Source organism: Myxine glutinosa, chromosome 10 (genome assembly GCF_964187855.1).
Source record: "Myxine glutinosa chromosome 10, kmMyxGlut1.1, whole genome shotgun sequence".
In the NCBI taxonomy this organism is placed as follows: domain Eukaryota; kingdom Metazoa; phylum Chordata; class Myxini; order Myxiniformes; family Myxinidae; genus Myxine; species Myxine glutinosa.
This window is the reverse complement of record NC_136270.1, coordinates 59614895-59634290: the sequence shown is the minus strand read 5'-3', so window position 1 is coordinate 59634290 and position 19396 is coordinate 59614895. Positions and strand designations below refer to the sequence as shown.

Below are 19396 nucleotides of genomic sequence, written 5' to 3'. Positions count from 1 at the left end.
GACTGAACTTCCTGAAGAGGATTGTTAAGAAAGTAGATTGGGTGGGGAGAGAGGTTGCCAGATGGTCTTTTCGAAGAGAGAGAGTGGGAGTGTGCGGTTTGTCAGGATTGAAGGACATATTTCAAGTGTTCGACCAGCTTGCAGATTTTTTTATAGGTCGGAAGAGAGGGAGGAGGCTGAAGCCTACCTGTCTGAAGGATGAGGGATGTCATATCAGATGGCGGAGTCATCAGCAAATAGATAAATATGATTTTTCAGAGTCAAGAGAGATCATTAATGAAGATCAGGAATAGGACTGGACCGATAACAATGGAATAGGACTGGGCACTCCAGCCTTGACAGGGAGAGGAGACTCCAGCCTTGACATGAAGGATTCTATTGAGATCCACATGTTGGCGACGAGAGTAGATGGAGTCAGTAACCCAAGAGTGGAGTTGGCCTAGGATGGCATAGGCAGTGCGTTTGAATAGCAAGGTTGGAAGCCAAACGGTATCACAAGTACGTGATATATCCAGAGAGATGTCCCTGATCTCATGTCTGACATTGAAGGCCTCCATTGGTTGTAGGGACAGTAGACGCAGCATGTCCAAGGTCTAAATCTGAATTGGTGATCTGAGATGAGGCCATTGGAGAAAAGGAAAGATTTCATATCAACTGCGATCAGCAAGGTCATGGAAGTAAGCAATCATCAGCAAGGTCATGGAATTGGTCTTGATTTTTATATTTTTAATAAAATACTGAGAGAGGGGAAGTTAAAGGAGCGTGTACTCACAATCTCTACATCGGGTTTACATGTTAAATTAGTTGATTAGTCAACATAACAGAGAGCCAGTTATAAAACCTTTCCACTAAATTATCTTACTGAAAAAAATTGTCAAAAGGGAATCTTCCAGCTCAAGTTTCCAAGCGCCTCGATATCTGAATAAGAAAATGAAATAACAGGTTTCTCCTTGAATGATCCATGCGTTAATGTCAGATGCACTTGCCCGAGAGGCCTTTGGGAGACAATGGTAAACCCCACAACTGAGCTAGTTCACATGCTCAGTGAAGGCCTTTTCCCATTCATGTTTCAAAAAGTCGTGGACACCCCACACCGTAGCACCACTCATGGTGCTTGGCACGCTTTCAGGTGGCTGCACTGCCAATCTTTGGTTCCACTAAACCCCATGTTATTTAATCGTTTCCTGGGGAGGATCCTCAGTCCTGTATGATTTCATACACAAATTTATGGAAAACCATGACCTTCCACATGGTGGCCTTCTACATCTGTGTGCAGATAAATAGCGGAGTTTTTGAACCGCCCCAATCCTCCCCAAACATCCAACAGCCACTTTTACACCATCATCCTAATACTATCACCTTCAAACATCCTGTGCCTTTTCTCACACATCCTAAAAAAGTCCCACAACCTTCCTATTCCCAAATTTCTTGATCTTTTTAACCACTCCCATTTTCCCACAACCACTTGCAAACATATTACTTGGATCCCACCAAAGGAAGCAAAGCAGAGGTGCTCTCGTCTAGGATTTGTTTGTTCAGGGAAATAGCTAGGCCCTACTACAAACTGGCAGCTAGTCTTGCATAGACAGAGTATAAAATATTAATGCAAAGCACATTGCCCTTTGGAGAAGACATGAAGGTGCCTGTCCTTTAAGAAAAACATTTAACTCATGACTGTGCTGCCTGTGGATGTTAAACGAGACTTTTCAGGAAGTACCATGACAACTAGCGTCCTGTTAATGGATATAAAGAACACCGTGAATAGAGCGGAACTAATTGAGCGTTTTTTATCGTGAGCAGAATGCAAATGAAAGATGTCAAGCTTACAGAAGACTCCATTTCAAAATGAAACCTCACACACGTGTGCAGTGTACTTAAGGTACTTTCATTTTCCTATCCATGAACAAAAATATTCAAACACTCTTGGGCTTTCATGAACCAAAGAGAATCGTATGTTCCAATCAGTGTTGAGGGCATGTCCAGAATGAATGTGACTCACCACGCCGCCCCCGGCTGAGTGCACGAGTACGCTCATGCCCTCGCGAAGCCTTCCTATATCAAAAAGGAGCAGGTAGGCAGTGAGGAAGCTCACAGGAAACGCTGCACCATCAGTGAAACTCATGCCCGGCGGCAGGGGGAAGACGTTCTCAACTGGCACACATGCCAGCTCAGCCCAAGCTCCGTAGCACATCACCGCCATAACACCTGCACCAACCTACACACAGAGGCAGCCATTAGAATGCAACATTGCTGTTGGGAGGATAGTCTGTAGATACACACTCGTCTCTGAGCCGTGTTTCCTGGGTTTGAATTTTGTCTCGGCTAAAAAGTGTCATCCTGGTGTTTCGCAGATTTGGCGATTTATCATTGTGCTCCCCATCAATGTGCCATCCCTTGGGTGAATGTTATAAACTTGAACAAATGACAATTACAAAATGAAATATGACTCGAGATACGTGTGAAAGGACACGTTGATGGGGTTGAGGAACGGAGAGAGACACGTGCACTCCTCATAAAACATTAAGCGACAAATGTTTTGAGGTTTTAATGGTCTTTGCGACATTCAAACTTGTTTATACTCCTGTTTAAGAGGACCAGTAATGAAATGTACACTCCATAAACAAACGTGATGTCAGTGGAAGCAAAAGTTAAGTTGTTCTACGAAAACAACATGGTTGGGTGAAGTGGGTGTGCAAACGATACCAGTCCACAAATGACCACAGGCAGGTGTACATTGGAAAAAAAATGGCTTTAATGATGTACGTGACCACCAAAGACCACAATGCAACATTCACAAATTGGCCCGAACCAAATCAGATGATCTAGATCTAGCTCATGATGTAGGATGTTGCACTATTCAAGGGTCACTTCCAATGATCAAGAGAGTGCGGGTGGAAGTGGTGACCGCAAGCACGCTTTCCTAGGATGTCCCAAGCTTGTTCAATTGGATTTAAGTCCGGAGATTGTGCAGGTCAGTCCATAAAAGTGATATTATGGTTCAAAAATGCAGTCGTGAAAATATGGGTATAGTGTAGATGGGCATTGTAAAGGACGAATAACTCGTCTTGGTGGTGAAGGCCTCGTGTTGATCTACATCGGCAAACTGGCAGGACAATGGATGAAATCACCAGGACGTTGATTGAGGTATGCTAACGAAGTTGACGGAAGCAAAGGAGAAGTTAATGTTTCAGACGTTAACCCTTCGCCAAAGCAAAATATGATGAATGTGCCCCAGGTGAGATACTATTCTAGTTTTGGGGGATTTCAATGCATTGATTGGCACTGACAGGAATGGGTATGAAACATGTGTTGGTCCCAATGGGTCTGGAACTATGAACCAGAATAGCACTCAGTTCCTTGACTTTGTAAGATGTCGTCGACTTAGAGTAGCTGGCCCATCGTTTTAGTGCCCACAGTATTCCAATGCTGGTAGCATGGCAAAGGAGATTGACCATGTGCTTGTTGATGGTCACTATAGGATGCATCAGGACTACAGGGTCTACTGGAGTGCTCGGTTCCTCAATACCGAACACAGGCTTGTTGTAGCAACTCTGAGGTTGCAGCTCAAATACAAGAGAAGGGTACCATCCAAGCCAAGGTTGGATGTTGACAGGCTCAAGAATGAGAGGGGTAGCTGAGGAGTTTGCAGAATGAGAGGGTAGCTGACACACGAGGGAATTACCATAATCCCTACTCTACCTATCACAGGGCCATCCTTGTATGACCACGAATATACACTTTTTTTTTTCTTTTCTTTTTTTGTATACTGAATGGAGGCTCGTGAAAGAGCTAACATTTATTTCACAAACAAATCAACCAGACAAACAAAACACACTTAATCCGACAAACAGGCTAGACCGGTCCCTGACTGACTGAACATCGAAAGGGTTCTTCTTCTTTACGACATCGGAGCACCTACCTATGCAGATCTACCTAAATCTATATATCCCCCAACCCACCGACATAACAATATGTATTGTTCATTTGATACAAGTAATATTTTCATTGTACTTTCTTTAAGTGTTATAATTGTGTGTACACAACAACAACAACAACAACAGGCATTTTAAGGCCATTTTCCCTGCTAGAGCGGGGGTTAGCCTTGCGGGCCCCATGACAATCTTCTCCATTTTGCCCTATTTTCTGCATCTCCCCTTGTTAACCCCCTTGCCCGCATTTCTTCATCCACCACCTTGAGTCAAGTCTTTCTCGGTCTTCCCCGTCCTCTACTTCCTTCTACATTCATTTCCATCATTCTTCTCAACCAGTCACTTTCATCCTTCCTCAACACATGACAAAACCATCTCAACCTGTTTCTCTTCACAGCATCCATCACAGTCTCTATTCCCATCATCTTTCGCAATTCATCATTTGTCTTCCTCTCTCTCAACAATACTCCGCACATCCACCGAACCATTCGCATTTCCACCCTTTCCAACCTTCGTTGCTGCTCTACCTTCATTACCCATGTCTCGCTCCCATAAATCATAACACTTCTCACACATGCACCTTTCCCTTCAGTTTTAACGACACTCACCTCCTCGTCAGCACGCCACTCAGTTCCTGAAACTTCTTCCATGCACATGTCACTCTAGCAACCGTTGCCGAGTCTGATCCACCTTCTCCATTCAGCATGTCTCCGAGGTAGCAAAATGTTTTCACACCTTCCAGCTTCACACCATCTCCAAGATCCAACTCAATATTTCCTCCATCTGCAGCTCCCTCTGTGCACACCTTACACTTGAATGTAGCTGCCACACTGGTTAATGACCCTCTCAGTGCACTACATTGTTGATGAACCCACTCAGCACACATTGTACATTGAATGGAGTTCACTCCGACACCCTTCCTGCACACAGCACACGGCCACTTCACAGTTCTTTCCACCTCACCACATGCTTTACCACTTGCCATCACCTTAATTTTTCCGATATTCACCTTCAGACCTTTTGTCTCCATACATTCCTTCCACTTGTTCATCTTCTTCTTCAGATCATCCATACTTTCCGCAATCAATACCAGATCATCTGCATACAACAACTCCCATGGTAAACCCTCCTTTACATTCTGAGCCAGCACCTCCATCACAGCTACAAATAGTGGTGGACTTAGTACCGACCCCTGATGCACTCCCACCTTCACCTCAAACTCACCACTGTTCCCATCCTTCATCCTTACAGCTGTGCGCGCTCTCTCCTGCATTGCCATCACTACTCTGATCAACCATTCCGCTACTCCAAACTTCCTCAATGCCCATGTCACTACTTCGCGTGGAACCCTATCGAATGCTTTCTCCAGATCAACAAACCCAAGAAACAACTTCTTCCTCTTCTCCATGTACTTCTCCTGCAGCTGCCTTACAATAAAAAGTGTGTCTGTCGTTCCTCTTCCTGGTATAAATCCAAACTGCATTTCGTCGATCTTCACTTTCTTCCTTATCCTCCTCTCCAACACCCTTTCCAAATTCCAATACCTTCATTCCATGCTCCAATAACTTTATCGCTCGATACGAGCCACAGTCCAGAGGGTCACCTTTCCCCTTGTATAGAGGGACGAGGGTACTCAGTTCCTAATCCATTGGAATGTGGCCTTCTTTCACCACCAGATTACAGATCTCTGTCATTCTCTTCACAAACCAACTTCCTGCTGCCTTCAACATATCTCCCACAACTCCCGTCGGCCCTCCCGCTTTTCTACTCTTCATTGCTTTTATTGCTTCCTCAACTTCCTTCTCATTTAACTTCTCAGCCAGTCCTAAAACTGGGTTACTCTCTATGTTGCCATCCCATTCATTCTCTGCATTCAACAGCATTTCCATATATCTCTTCCATATTCCTTTAATTCCATCTGGGTCCACAACTATTTGTCCCACTTCATCCTTAAAGCAACTCACCCCCATCACATCGCACCTCTCTTTCGCTATCTGCTTTGCAATCCTGAATACCACTCTCTGACCCGCTTCCGAATCCAAGCGTTCTCCGAACATTTTCCTATATGCCTTCTGTGCCTTTGATACCTCTTTCTTTGCAGCCTTCTTGGTTGCCTTATAACTTTCATGCTCTGCCTTTTCTGCCCCCATACCCTTCGCCTTCTGCCACTCCTTGAACGTCTTCCTCTTCTCGTCAATCCTCTTTCCAACTTCATTATCCCACCACCATGTTTCCGAGTGCCTCGGTGGTCCTTTTGTCCATCCACATACCTCACCAACGGCTCCCAACAGACTATCTTTCATTGACTTCCAACCACTTTCAAGCTCAACCACATCATACTCTACCCTACTCAGCCTCTCTTTTAATGCCTCCCTCACTGTCACCTCTTTCAACCTCCACACCTTCATTCTCGGTTGGTACTTCACCCGCTGAGCTCTCCTCGCACCTTTCACCCTTATGTCGCAGACAACCAAGTGGTGCTGTGAAACAGCCTCCTCCCCCGGGATCACCTGTGTCCCGAAGGTGCCCCCTATCTCGCCTATGCACCAATCAGGTAGTCAATGGTTGTCGTCGACCCACCTGACGTGTATGTAACAAGCTTATTATCCGCTTTCTGGAACTGAGTATTACAAATCAACAAACCAGCTCCATCAGCAAAGTCCAAAATCCTTTCACCTTCTCCATTCCTCACACCATATCCACAACCCCCATTAACTCCCTCATAACCATCCATACTCCTTCCCACATGTCCATTTACGTCTCCTCCTACCACAACAACTTCCTCATCTTTCACGTTTTCCATCAGCTTCTCTATCGCACACCAGAACTTGTCCATCTCTTCGTCGCTCCGACCGACCTGCAAAGTATATCCCGAGATGACGTTCACCAAGAGCTTTCCAATCATCATTTTCACCATCATCAACCTTTCACTCACTCCAGTCACACTCACCACACTGTCTACAAACTCCTCAGAAAACAGGACACCAACACCATGCAAGCCTTCTGGGCACCCTTGCCACACAAACTTGTATTTATGTCCCTGCCTACCCTTCACCATTCTCACACCACTTCCCTTCCATCTCGTCTTCTGCACACAACATATGTCCACTCTTCTTCTGACCAATACTTCCACCACTTCTCCTGATCTCCCTGTCATTGTCTTTACATTCCATGTCCCAAACCTCAGAAACCGATCTCCACGTGGGGCATCAGACGTTTCGTAATCATAAATGGAGTGATTTCCACATTTGCTTCGATCGGGTTCCCCACCTTGAGTGTTTTGACGAGAGGGAGTGAGGTCCCCCACAGGGTATTTCGGGCTGTACCCTGCCCATATGTAGTTGTCATGGTCCTAAGTGCAGTGATCAGAATTTTTTTGGGTAAACTGAACAAAGGTTGAGAAAGTTTATCAGTGTTTCCAGTTTTTGCAACTCATGCTGTCATCCCCTTTGAGTAAAATCTTCCTGAACAATTCGGCCGACTTGGGGTATTAGCTTTATGACGTCACTAAACTTTTGAAAGTGTTTTTAATAAAATACAAGAAGGAGAAGATGCATTGCGATTTCATGTCTCTTTCAAGTCAACCTCAACCATCGAATAGACAAACACACTGTTATTCAGTTCAGGGGTTGTGGGCACTATTCTAGTGTTTATCCTTAAGGAATTCAGGAGCCAAGCAGAAGGTGTGAACTGGTTCCATAAGTAGCACACAGTGGGTAGAGCAGGCCCAAGGTCATTGATGATCCAGTTGCATTTAACCGACAGCTCGATAGCAGCACAGACATTCTCTTGAGACCAGCTTGAGTTCCACGCGTTTAGAATACAAATCCTTAGTGCTGCTAATTCATCAGGTTTTGAACAAACAACCTTCTAGATACTGTGTCCTCATCACCTCATCCTCTGCACCTGCAATATCAATTTGATTATTATGATTTTAAAAACAAAGATTTTATACAAATAGGCTTAGTAAGATCAATCTTATTTTCTTGTTCAATCTTGGTTATACAGTCAAGTGAAAAAGTAAGTACACCCCATGTAAAGTTTTGACTTTTTCAACATATTTCAACATTCAGCTATTTGATCTTCATTTCAACAATATTGATAGATAAAGGTGATATAATAAAACAAATATCATGAAACATTTACATTTTGTAGTCCATTGTATAATTTAAATAAACATAAATGCAAATTTCGCATGTAGAAAAAGTAAGTACACCCCGACATTTATCACTACTTCAAATACCTAAAATTAGAATCGGGTGCACCAGCTCAGGTGCAAATGATTAGAACATCGTTAGAGAGGATCTTGGAGGAACCTGTCTTATTTAAACCTCAGACATTTAGTTTGGTTTGCTCTTTGTTGTTGAAGTGTGCGGCATCACCATGCCTAGATCAAAAGAGCTCTCTGAGGCCTTCAGAAAGAAGGTTATGGATGCCTACGAGTCTGGGAAGGGATTTAAAAAGATCTCCAAACAATTTTAAATCAATCATTCGACTGTCCGGAAGATCATCAAGAAGTGGAGTAGATTCCAAACAACTGCCAACTTGTTCAGGCCAGGCCGCCCCAGCAAGTTCAGCCTGAGAGTAGACCGCAAGATGCTGAAAGAAGTCTCCAAGAACCCCAGAATGTCATCACGGGACCTACAGGTAACTCTTGCTACTGTTGATGTCAAAGTGCACGAGTCTACCATTAGAAAGAGGCTGCACAAATTTGATCTACATGGGAGGTGTGCCAGGAGGAAACCTTTGCTGTCCAGAAAGAACATCAGGGCAAGACTAAAGTTTGCCAATGAACACCTAGGCAAAGACTAGCACTTCTGGAACAATGTGCACTGGACAGATGAGTCAAAGGTAGAGCTATTTGGCCACAGTACCAGAAGACATGTTTGGCAAAACCCAAAGACAGCATTTGACCACAGGAACCTGATACCAACTGTAAAGCATGGTGGTGGAAATATTATGGTTTGGGGCGGCTTTGCTGCATCAGGGCCTGGGCAGCTCACCATCATAGAATCCACTATGAATTCTTCATTGTACCAGAGGGTGCTTGAGGTTAATGTGAGGCCATCTGTCGGAAAGTTGAAGCTCAACCGAAGGTGGAGCTTGCAACATGACAATGACCCTAAACATACCAGTAAATCCACCAAGGAATGGCTGAAAAGAAAGAAATGGAGGGTTCTGGAATGGCCAAGTCAAAGGCCGGATCTAAATCCCATCGAGATGTGGGGGGATTTGAAACGAGCTGTGCATGCACGAATGGCCAAGTCAAAGGCCGGATCTAAATCCCATCGAGATGTTGTGGGGGGATTTGAAACGAGCTGTGCATGCAAGAAACCCCTCAAACATCGCACAGCTGAAAGAATTCTGCATGGAGGAGTGGGAAAAAATTTCTCCCAGTCGATGTCAGAGACTGGTAGATAGTTTTAAGAAACGCCTACTTGAGGTTGTTTCTGCCAAAGGGGGCAATACCACCTATTAGAGCCAAGGGTGTACTTACTTTTTCTACATGCGAAATTTGCATTTATGTTTATTTAAATTATACAATGGACTACAAAATGTAAATGTTTCATGATATTTGTTTTATTATATCACCTTTATCCATCAATATTGTTGAAATGAAGATCAAATAGCTGTCTGTTGAAATATGTTGAAAAAGTCAAAACTTTACATGGGGTGCACTTACTTTTTCACTTGACTGTATATGTTGCTTTTATGATGGTCTGCCCAAAGGCAGGCTCAGTGTCATGTCTGAATTGTCATCTTTATTTATTTTATTACCTTGTGCTTGTGAAGCAAAAAGTGGGGTTAAGCGATTGGTCACACACGTGTCTGCATTTTGTTAAGAGCATACATCAAAAACCGTTCAACAGAGGAAATTGAAACTTTACCACATGTTACATGAACATTTGATATAGCGCATATTGACTGTACATCAAAAACTGTGCTCATTCTTCCCTTTAATCATTGAAGGTTTTAACTCATCATCACATTACATCAAATCCTCAGTTTATCATCTTCCAATAATGCTTCGATTCACCCTGATCTCCCCTTTCCCACTGTCAATGTTTATAATGCTCTTCCTCCTGTCTTTAAGTTTCATGAGCCAATATGTCTGTGTTTGAAAAGAGGGAAAGTTGAATTGAAAATCCATACAAGTCAATTCCACCATTACCTCCTGGGATTGCCTCAAACAAAGTTGGTATATATCCTACCTGAAAATTTTCCACCCCCTCTCCAAGCATCTCCACGAGGCCTGAACACTCAAATCCAGGGATGATGGGGGTTCGGGGTGGATTTTCCATGTTTCCTTGTCGAACCATCAGGTCCAAGAAGTTCATTCCACTGCAAAGAAATATAAAACAATCAGAGGACAAATAAAGAGGGTCCTCAGGAAAAGTAGGTAAAGCTACAAGTTATACAAATACAATAATTTCACATTACATTCATTGCGTGTACACAGATAAAAAGTTTTTACAACCTTAAAGAGAAACCACTCTCAGGATATCTTAGAGGTGTGCGCACTTCCCTCTGAGCTGTCTATATACCCCAGGTTCGAATCCTTACTCAGTTACAAACTCTCATCCTGGTGTTTCATATGAAGGGTGTGGCATCGATGAGTACACCATCCATCGAATGGACATAATCCAGAGGACGCATGTACCTCGGTGTCTTTCATGAAGAGTCGGCGAGTGATCGCCAGCGACCTCAACAAATTAAAAATTCCTGTCACAGTCTAACATCAGGCCTGGCCAGCCAGTTACCAAAAATACCTGGGTTAGACTGTTTACTCAGGCCAACCTCACGAAATGGGAATAATTGGAGTCGTTAAAGAAGAACAAGAGCGGGTTTCATTTAAGAAGAAGAAGAACGGCCCCTCTACCACCCATTCGCACAACACCCTCAGCCCTCACCCTCCTCTCAGTTTATTTTTATTGCCTTTTGTTCCATTTATGCCTCAGCTCTGTATAGCAAATAAAAAATAAAATGCAGATTATCACAAATGAGTCGAGTTTCTTATTAAGCTCAAAGGAGAAATTAGGGTTAGGGTTATCTTTCTCCTAACTTCTGTTCAGTAAGCTGTGGCTTCAGCACATTGTTTGTAAAGCTAATTTCAAATTGAACTCAAATTGATTACCATTCCAATTGGATAAAATGTACTTAGCACACAAATAATAATGTGCCAATCCTTACATGGATGGGTCTTTACTATACATGTTCTCTCTTAACTCTCCTTCGGCAGAATCGATTTTCAAGAGGATCTTGGTACATCGATTCCCCATCAGACTCTCAGAAATATTTTTGCTTTGCAGACAATGCCATGTTTATAATACTGCCCAGTCCTTTCTAAAAACAGAAATAAAGTGAAACAATTGATCTCCAAGGTCGAGTCCAATCAAAATCGATCATTTTGACATTACATTCCCTCCATCAAGTGTGTTTCAAGTTCACACCAAGACATAATGTTATTGTCAAACCTGCCTTACTCAACAATGTTTATCATTTTAGGTTTATCTTCACCAACGCTTAAACCTCCTTCAACTCAACATCTGCAAATACCTTCACCAATGTAAGGTCATATGTCAAAGTTGATCTTCAAAACAACCTTTGGCACACATCAATTATATGGACTACAAGTCAGGAAAAAAAAACATTAAAAAAAAAATGAAAACATGTCGGGATGGAATTCCAAAAAACAAGAACTGATAAGGAATGACAAGGAAGGTTTAATGGAAAAGAGTGAGTTTAATGGAAGAGAGCGAGTTTAACAGAAGAGAATGAGTTTAACAGAAGAGAGTGAGTTTAACAGCAGAGAGCGAGTTTAACGAAAGAGAGCAAGTTTAACAGAAGAGAGCGAGTTTAACAGAAGAGAGCGAGTTTAACAGAAGAGAGCAAGTTTAACAGAAGAGAGTGAGTTTAACAGAAGAGAGCGAGTTTAACCGAAGAGAGCAAGTTTAATGGAAGAGAGCAAGTTTAATGGAAGAGAGCAAGTTTAACAGAAGAGAGCGAGTTTAACAGAAGAGAGCGAGTTTAACCGAAGAGAGCAAGTTTAATGGAAGAGAGCAAGTTTAACAGAAGAGAGCGAGTTTAACGGAAGAGAGCGAGTTTAACGGAAGAGAGCGAGTTTAACAGAAGAGAGCGAGTTTAACCGAAGAGAGCAAGTTTAATGGAAGAGAGCAAGTTTAACAGAAGAGAGCAAGTTTAACAGAAGAGAGTGAGTTTAACAGAAGAGAGCAAGTTTAACAGAAGAGAGTGAGTTTAACAGAAGAGAGCGAGTTTAACAGAAGAGAGTGAGTTTAACAGAAGAGAGCAAGTTTAACAGAAGAGAGCAAGTTTAACAGAAGAGAGTGAGTTTAACAGAAGAGAGCGAGTTTAACCGAAGAGAGCAAGTTTAATGGAAGAGAGCAAGTTTAACAGAAGAGAGCGAGTTTAACGGAAGAGAGCAAGTTTAATGGAAGAGAGCAAGTTTAACAGAAGAGAGCGAGTTTAACGGAAGAGAGCGAGTTTAACGGAAGAGAGCGAGTTTAACAGAAGAGAGCGAGTTTAACCGAAGAGAGCAAGTTTAATGGAAGAGAGCAAGTTTAACAGAAGAGAGCGAGTTTAACAGAAGAGAGCAAGTTTAATGGAAGAGAGCAAGTTTAACAGAAGAGAGCAAGTTTAACAGAAGAGAGCGAGTTTAACAGAAGAGAGCAAGTTTAATGGAAGAGAGCAAGTTTAACAGAAGAGAGCGAGTTTAACAGAAGAGAGCAAGTTTAATGGAAGAGAGCAAGTTTAACAGAAGAGAGTGAGTTTAACAGAAGAGAGCGAGTTTAACCGAAGAGAGCAAGTTTAATGGAAGAGAGCAAGTTTAACAGAAGAGAGCGAGTTTAACGGAAGAGAGCAAGTTTAATGGAAGAGAGCAAGTTTAACAGAAGAGAGCGAGTTTAACCGAAGAGAGCAAGTTTAATGGAAGAGAGCAAGTTTAACAGAAGAGAGCGAGTTTAACCGAAGAGAGCAAGTTTAATGGAAGAGAGCAAGTTTAACAGAAGAGAGCGAGTTTAACAGAAGAGAGCAAGTTTAATGGAAGAGAGCAAGTTTAACAGAAGAGAGCAAGTTTAACAGAAGAGAGCGAGTTTAACAGAAGAGAGCAAGTTTAATGGAAGAGAGCGAGTTTAACAGAAGAGAGCAAGTTTAACAGAAGAGAGCGAATTTAACAGAAGAGAGCAAGTTTAATGGAAGAGAGCAAGTTTAACAGAAGAGAGTGAGTTTAACAGAAGAGAGCGAGTTTAACCGAAGAGAGCGAGTTTAACAGAAGAGAGCGAGTTTAACGGAAGAGAGCGAGTTTAACCGAAGAGAGCAAGTTTAACAGAAGAGAGCGAGTTTAACGGAAGAGAGTGAGTTTAACAGAAGAGAGCACATTTAACAGAAGAGGGTGAGTATAACAGAAGAGAGCGAGTTTAACAGAAGAGAGTGAGTTTAACAGAAGACAATGAGTTCAACAGAAGAGAGCGAGTTTAACAGAAGAGAGTGAGTTTAACAGAAGAGAATGAGTTTAACAAAAGAGAGTGAGTTTAACAGTTTTTCCGTCTGCGCATACCTAAATGATGTTCAACAGCTCGTGGTGTATTGTGGTTATATTGTTTTTATTACCTCCGCCACCAAAGGTGGATAGAGATTATGTTTTCACCCCTGTCTGTCTGTCTGTCTGTCTGTCTGTGAACAAAATATCTCAAAAAGTTGTGGACGGATTCGGACGAAATTTGGCAGAGATGTAGCGTATGTGACAATGACAAAATGATTCGATTTTGGTGAAGATCCGGATGCGGATCCGGCTACCAGAATTTTAAAAGTGATTCTTCACCAATGGGAGATCGTGTCAAAAACGATACATAGCAGGATATCTCAAAAAGTTGTGGATGGATGATTTTGATTAAATGTGATTCTGTATTGTGATTTTCTGGTCTACTCTAGGATACAAAACGTAAACTCTTCACCTGGTGAAGGTATACTCTCCACTGAGTGCCGTTCTAGTTTCATCAAGTTTTGTTGAATTTTTTTGATGTGGTACTGAGGTAATACCCAAGAGACAATGTCGCTTCCTCCCATTAGAGTCATTGTAATCGCTTCAGCCATTATTATGCTCTGCTGTCTGATGAAATTGACCAGGGAAGAACTACAATTTGTCGATGTTAGGATCTGCCGATTCTTTATCACTCTTCTTCGTCCTGATAAAAATGCAGCAGGGAGTTAGACGGCATGGCGGACAGTAGTTGTTACAGTATCAAAGAGCAGTTGGATGCTTGTGTTTTGGGGCATGAAAGGGCGCACACAGATCAAATATGACACAAGATGTCGACGAGGACTTGGCGACCAATTCAGTTGTGTAACGATAATGATGGAGCACATACAGATACAATGACTGATTAATTATTGTAAGTACAGTACTGTGCAATAAACCCTGTACTGCATATGAAAAGAGTTTTAAAATGAATGCTTTACTGCTTACATATCTGTAACTATCAGGCCGTCCTTGTACATCGAGACACTTATGATGTTAGTAAGTGTACAGTGCCTTCAGAAAGTATTCACACCCCTTGACCTTTTCCCATTTTGTTGTGTTGCAGTCTGAATTTAAAATGGATTAAATTGAGATTATTTTTGTCACTGATCTACATATACTACCCCATTATGTCAAAGTGCAGTTTTTTAATATAAATTTTACAACCAAACAAGGAATGATAAGGAAGGTTTAACGGATGGGGGTGGGTGGTGGCTCGTGTGCATCCACCCGGCTGCTGGTTGTATCATTTTACCCTGAGCGCGTTTGCCGCTGATGCAATGCCTCTTTATAACCAGTTATCTGGTACTCATTTTCTCGACCTCAGAAGGATGAACAGGCTGAGTCAAACCCACCTGGCGTTAATTCAACGGGATTCAAACTCAGGACCTGAGGAACCCAAGCCCACCGCCCTAACCATGAGGCCAACACCAGGTGATACGGATAAGAGTGAGTTTAACGGAAAAGAGTCCGTTCCTGCCACACTTATCATCTCCACACGTACTTCATCAATGCTTGGCGCTCTCCCCTTCATCATCCTCTTCCATGCCGTCGGCACATCCGCTTCTGTAATTGCCACCACTTCCGCCTTCCCCTCTACATGTATATCATTGCTTCCTCCCTGGTTCAGCAACTTCTTTAAATAGCCTTCCCATACCTTCAGCCCTGCCTCCCTGTCTGTCACTAAATCCCCACATCCATCCTCGATATCCATCCCTCCATTATCATCCATCCTTTTATCCTCATCGCTGTTATTTATTTTATTTTATTCTCAATTATTTTCTTACCACCATTCTCATCCAACTTGCTGTCCAAATCCACTTCCAGATCATCCCTTGCCTTGTCCACAGCTCTCTTTGGTCACTTCTTCTCCTTGTACAGGTGCAGCAATCCTGCATCCTTGATCTACGCTTTCCTATTCTCTTCTATTCCTTGATGTTCCGCCCTTTCCAGATGTTCTTCCAAACAACTCTTCTGCAACTACCATAACACCTCCATGCTTCTTCCACTCTTGCCTTCCTCACTAAGCTCCTCACACTTCACCTTCAACCTCTTATTATACTCCACAGCAACTGTCATCTTTACATTTCCACCACATGATCATCTTCTTGCCCATCAACTTAATTGATCTCCTCTTCCATAAGTGCACAATAAACAACACAGACTTGTACCGTGTTGTGACATTCTCACCAACATTTACTTTTCAGTCCTTAATCCTCCACAACTGTTGTTTTCCTGAATATCAACAAATCCAATTCCATCTTGTGGTGTCTCTTCCTGTATGCAATTTATGGTTCTGCTGCTTGTGAAAGAACCATCCAGCTATGGCCAAACCATTTCTCCCCAACAACTCCACCAGATCTCCTCACTCCCCATCCACATCTATCAACGCCCTCTTCTTCACCCAACATCTATCAACACCTTCTTCACCTGACTCCGCTACTCCCACATGTGCGTCACCCACAATGCACAGCATAACCTCCAGCTCGACCATTACCATCATCCTTTCCACTGTGTCCCTGAACTCCTGCTTCTCTGACTCTGTCCTTCCTATCTGTGGTTCATACACCAAAATGCTGCACACAAGTTGTTGCTGAATCATCAACCATGCCATAACTATCCGTCCCTTCCATCTCTCCACTCTGACCACCTCCTTACTGATCTCTTCCTACCTCCATTACTTGTTCCGTCTCGTCCTGCCTGTGATGGCTTTTACTCCCCGACCAAGCCCTCGCAGTCTCCTTTGCACTTGGTCTCCTGAACACACATCACCTTCAGCCTTCTCTGTAACATCTCCATCACCTCAACCCCTATCCTCTCCATTGTTCCCATGTTCAGACTGCCTCGCTGGACTTCACATCCGAATCGCTGCCGGCCTGACGATCCGCTCGGACTTTGTTAGCTTCTTGCGGCGGCCAAGGAAAGTGGCGTGTGGTAACATTGTCTCAACCTCACAGAACTAGCACCATCATGATGACGTTTGCACATACTGTACTGCTCTCCCCTATGGAATTGTGCTTCAGCATCATTTGTCTCACCTGGAGTCTATGGATTTGAAATCTCTCAATATTCGTGGAATCTCCTGTGATGAAGTCGAGGCACAAGCTCTGTTGATCTCCCATATTAGTGAGGCCGGTAGTATTTTTTAACCACATCTCCTTTAATGTAACTCCCTCTGCTCTCTCAGCCATCTGTGCTAACAACTCCAGGATGTACAAAGTCTTCAAATAACTCCCTCCCCTCCCACTCCTCATTAGTCTGGTTTTGGGAGTTTTCACACTCTTTTGTTCCTTTTTTTCTCCAATATGTGGAACCTTTTCAAGAGACAATTCAAGCCCACCCTTCCATCCCGGGTTTCCATCCGCACTCGTGATGGTGTCTGTGCCTAATAACCCTCACCAGGCCAATCTTTTGCTCGTGGGTTACTGTTTCCTTCCCTTCTCTATCTCTTCTCTATCCCTCACCGTCTCTCGCGAATCGGCTGGCCAGGACTGATGTTCGACTGAACGTGATAGGAATTTGTCATTTGTTCAGAGGGCCGGAGATAAGTTGCCAACACTCCACGAAGGATACCGTGAGATTTTTGAAAATCCACCAGGATGGCGGTTTATACCTAGGTTTGGGATTTGACCCAGGCTCGACAGTTCAGAAGAGGGGAGTGTGCCTCAGGGGTATCCTATCAGCCCCTCCTTACAAATCACGCCCTTATTAATCATGTATCGAAAAATAAAAACTTGTCTTTTCAAGGACATCTCGTTCTCGTTGTGAAAACATTTTGAAGTTTGGTTCAAAAGTTTTTCTTCCCAGATCTCAAACGACCCGCTCTAGACTCAGGTACTTATACCTATATTTTTCAGACATTCAATCCAACCTCAATGAACCAGCTTTTCAAAATTCTGCTTCAGCCTCTTCCTCGCTGTCATTTTGCCAATTACATTCGGGGGATAATCAACACGAGTTCAACATCCTCCTCCTCCTGTGGGTCTTTATCGTGGTCATGATTTTCCTCGTCCTCATGATTTCGCCAGGACATGCAGGAGTCTGTCTATCGACTACATTTGTCGATGACATTGTGTCCGTCTGTGTCGGCGAACAATATCCGAACGAGACGTTTTATCAACTCAAAGTTCACAAGGCTGTGCTAATCGTCGTGGAAAGGAGACAAACGCTGACGTTTCGGGCGTTCGCCCTTCGTCGGAGAAAAAGGTGCGTCTATCTGCATGTCCGTGTGCGTGTCTGTCGCTGTACATCCGCACTCTCGTGTCCGCTCGATTGTACCCACCAGGCTTTGACACACAAGAGCACTTCCCCGCGCCGCGGCGCCGGCACGGAGCGCTTCATCACCCGCAGCTTGCTCAGCGCCCCGAACCCCGTAAGCACCACGGCACGGGCCTCGCGCTCGCCCGCACCACCTCCCGACGCCTGCTCCGACTCCACGGCGGCCACGACATTCGGCCCTAAACCTTTGGTGTTGTTCTCGATCATGAGCGCCGTCTCTGGCTCACCCGGCTCGCTCGCCATTCCCACTGCAGTGATCAAGCTCTCTGCACACGAACACCTCCTCCCCTCGGTCTGCACCGTTATCTCGCACTCCGGCGTCCTAATCCCTCCCATGCACCTTCACTCCCCCACGCACCCAGCACCCAGCACCATCCCACCCTGATTCATCCCCCCCCACGCACACTTATCCCTCCCCCGACGCATCCAGCACCTCCCACTCTGATTCATTACCTCCGCCGCCCGAAGTTGGATGGAGGTCATGTTTTCACCCCTGTCTGTCTGTCTGTGTGTATGTCTGTTTGCTGCTTGCGAAAATCGAAGATTTTTCAAGTATATTAGTTGGTCCTGTGCATTATTACTTGGCAAAAAAATAAGATTTGTTTTGCATGTAGGTTGACCACTGCGGTTTGTGTGTTTGTTTGTGTTTGTGTGTGTGTGTCTGCTCACTTATACTTCCCTACAGGTCACAATTTCAAACCGATCTTCACGAAACTTCACCAAATGGTAGAGTTCGTGATCAGCCAAAATCCTATATATTGTTGTGGTTCTCTCGCCGGCCTTCCTCCCCTTACCAAGGGGGGGTTAATCCCCTTGTCTTTACTAGCCTGGCGGAACCGAGACTTATTACGTCCTTTCCGGGCGAGTGCAAAATAGGGTTTCGGGACCAAATTCTCGCTCGTACCTAAGTACTCGCGCCGCCATGGAAACGAGGTAGCAAGCCTCGCATGAACCACGTGTGATGGTAGTACGCCGAGCGGTTTGCGTACACGTGATCCGTGCAGTCATAGATGTTGGAACCCGATTGGAGCGATCTTATTCGTGCCACGCTTAGTCAAATGGAGAAATCACGGGAACGATCGAATCAAGAAGAAAGGAAGAACAGATGGGTTTAATGATTCCCACACGTATTTACAGTTCCAGGACGAAGAGACACAGAGAAATCCTTATACAGTCTTAACTTATCCCTGGACAACGGGCCCGTCTCACTCACACTTGCACAGGGAATTGCAGATGTCAATGTTCACCAACGCGCCGATGTGGTCGTCCAGGATCGGCCCCGTCCGGCTCTCCGTGGTCCACGTGCGTCCCGCGAAGGTGGTGATCGGTGAAGACAGGGACTCGTAGCGCGTCTCTCGAACGAAGGCGATATCTCGGGCGGAACGGCAAGGGACGGACTTTTACGGCAAAGGGCGGACTTTTAGGGCAAAGGGAGGTTACTCAGCCGTTCTCATGCAAGTGCGGCAAGGCGCATCAAGCTCTTCAAGCACTGCGCGTTCTGGCTGTAAGTTCTCTTTAATGTCTTCCTCCCTCCCGGCAAGTCCTTTGGGGGTTCTCCAGCGCCAGTCCTTTCAAGGGCTTTGCGCATCGGGTTTTATAGGCACGCCCCGCGAACCTTCTGGAACTCACCAGACTCTTCTCACCACGCCCTCTG

General features: G+C 44.2%; 1 protein-coding gene across 1 annotated transcript in view; it reads right to left on the bottom strand.

Moving 5' to 3' along the window:
* VAT1L (vesicle amine transport 1 like) overlaps positions 1–18064 on the bottom strand; it is a 158965-nt gene extending 140901 nt beyond the window's left edge. Inside the window, exons 1-3 of the mRNA XM_078785709.1 lie at positions 17747–18064; positions 10142–10271; positions 2000–2215 (exon numbers count right to left, since the gene is read on the bottom strand). Coding sequence (XP_078641835.1) covers positions 2000–2215; positions 10142–10271; positions 17747–17985 — 585 coding nt within the window. The 5' untranslated portion in view covers positions 17986–18064. The remainder of the gene's footprint in view (positions 1–1999; positions 2216–10141; positions 10272–17746) is intronic.
* Between the last annotated feature and the right edge of the window lie 1332 nt (positions 18065–19396).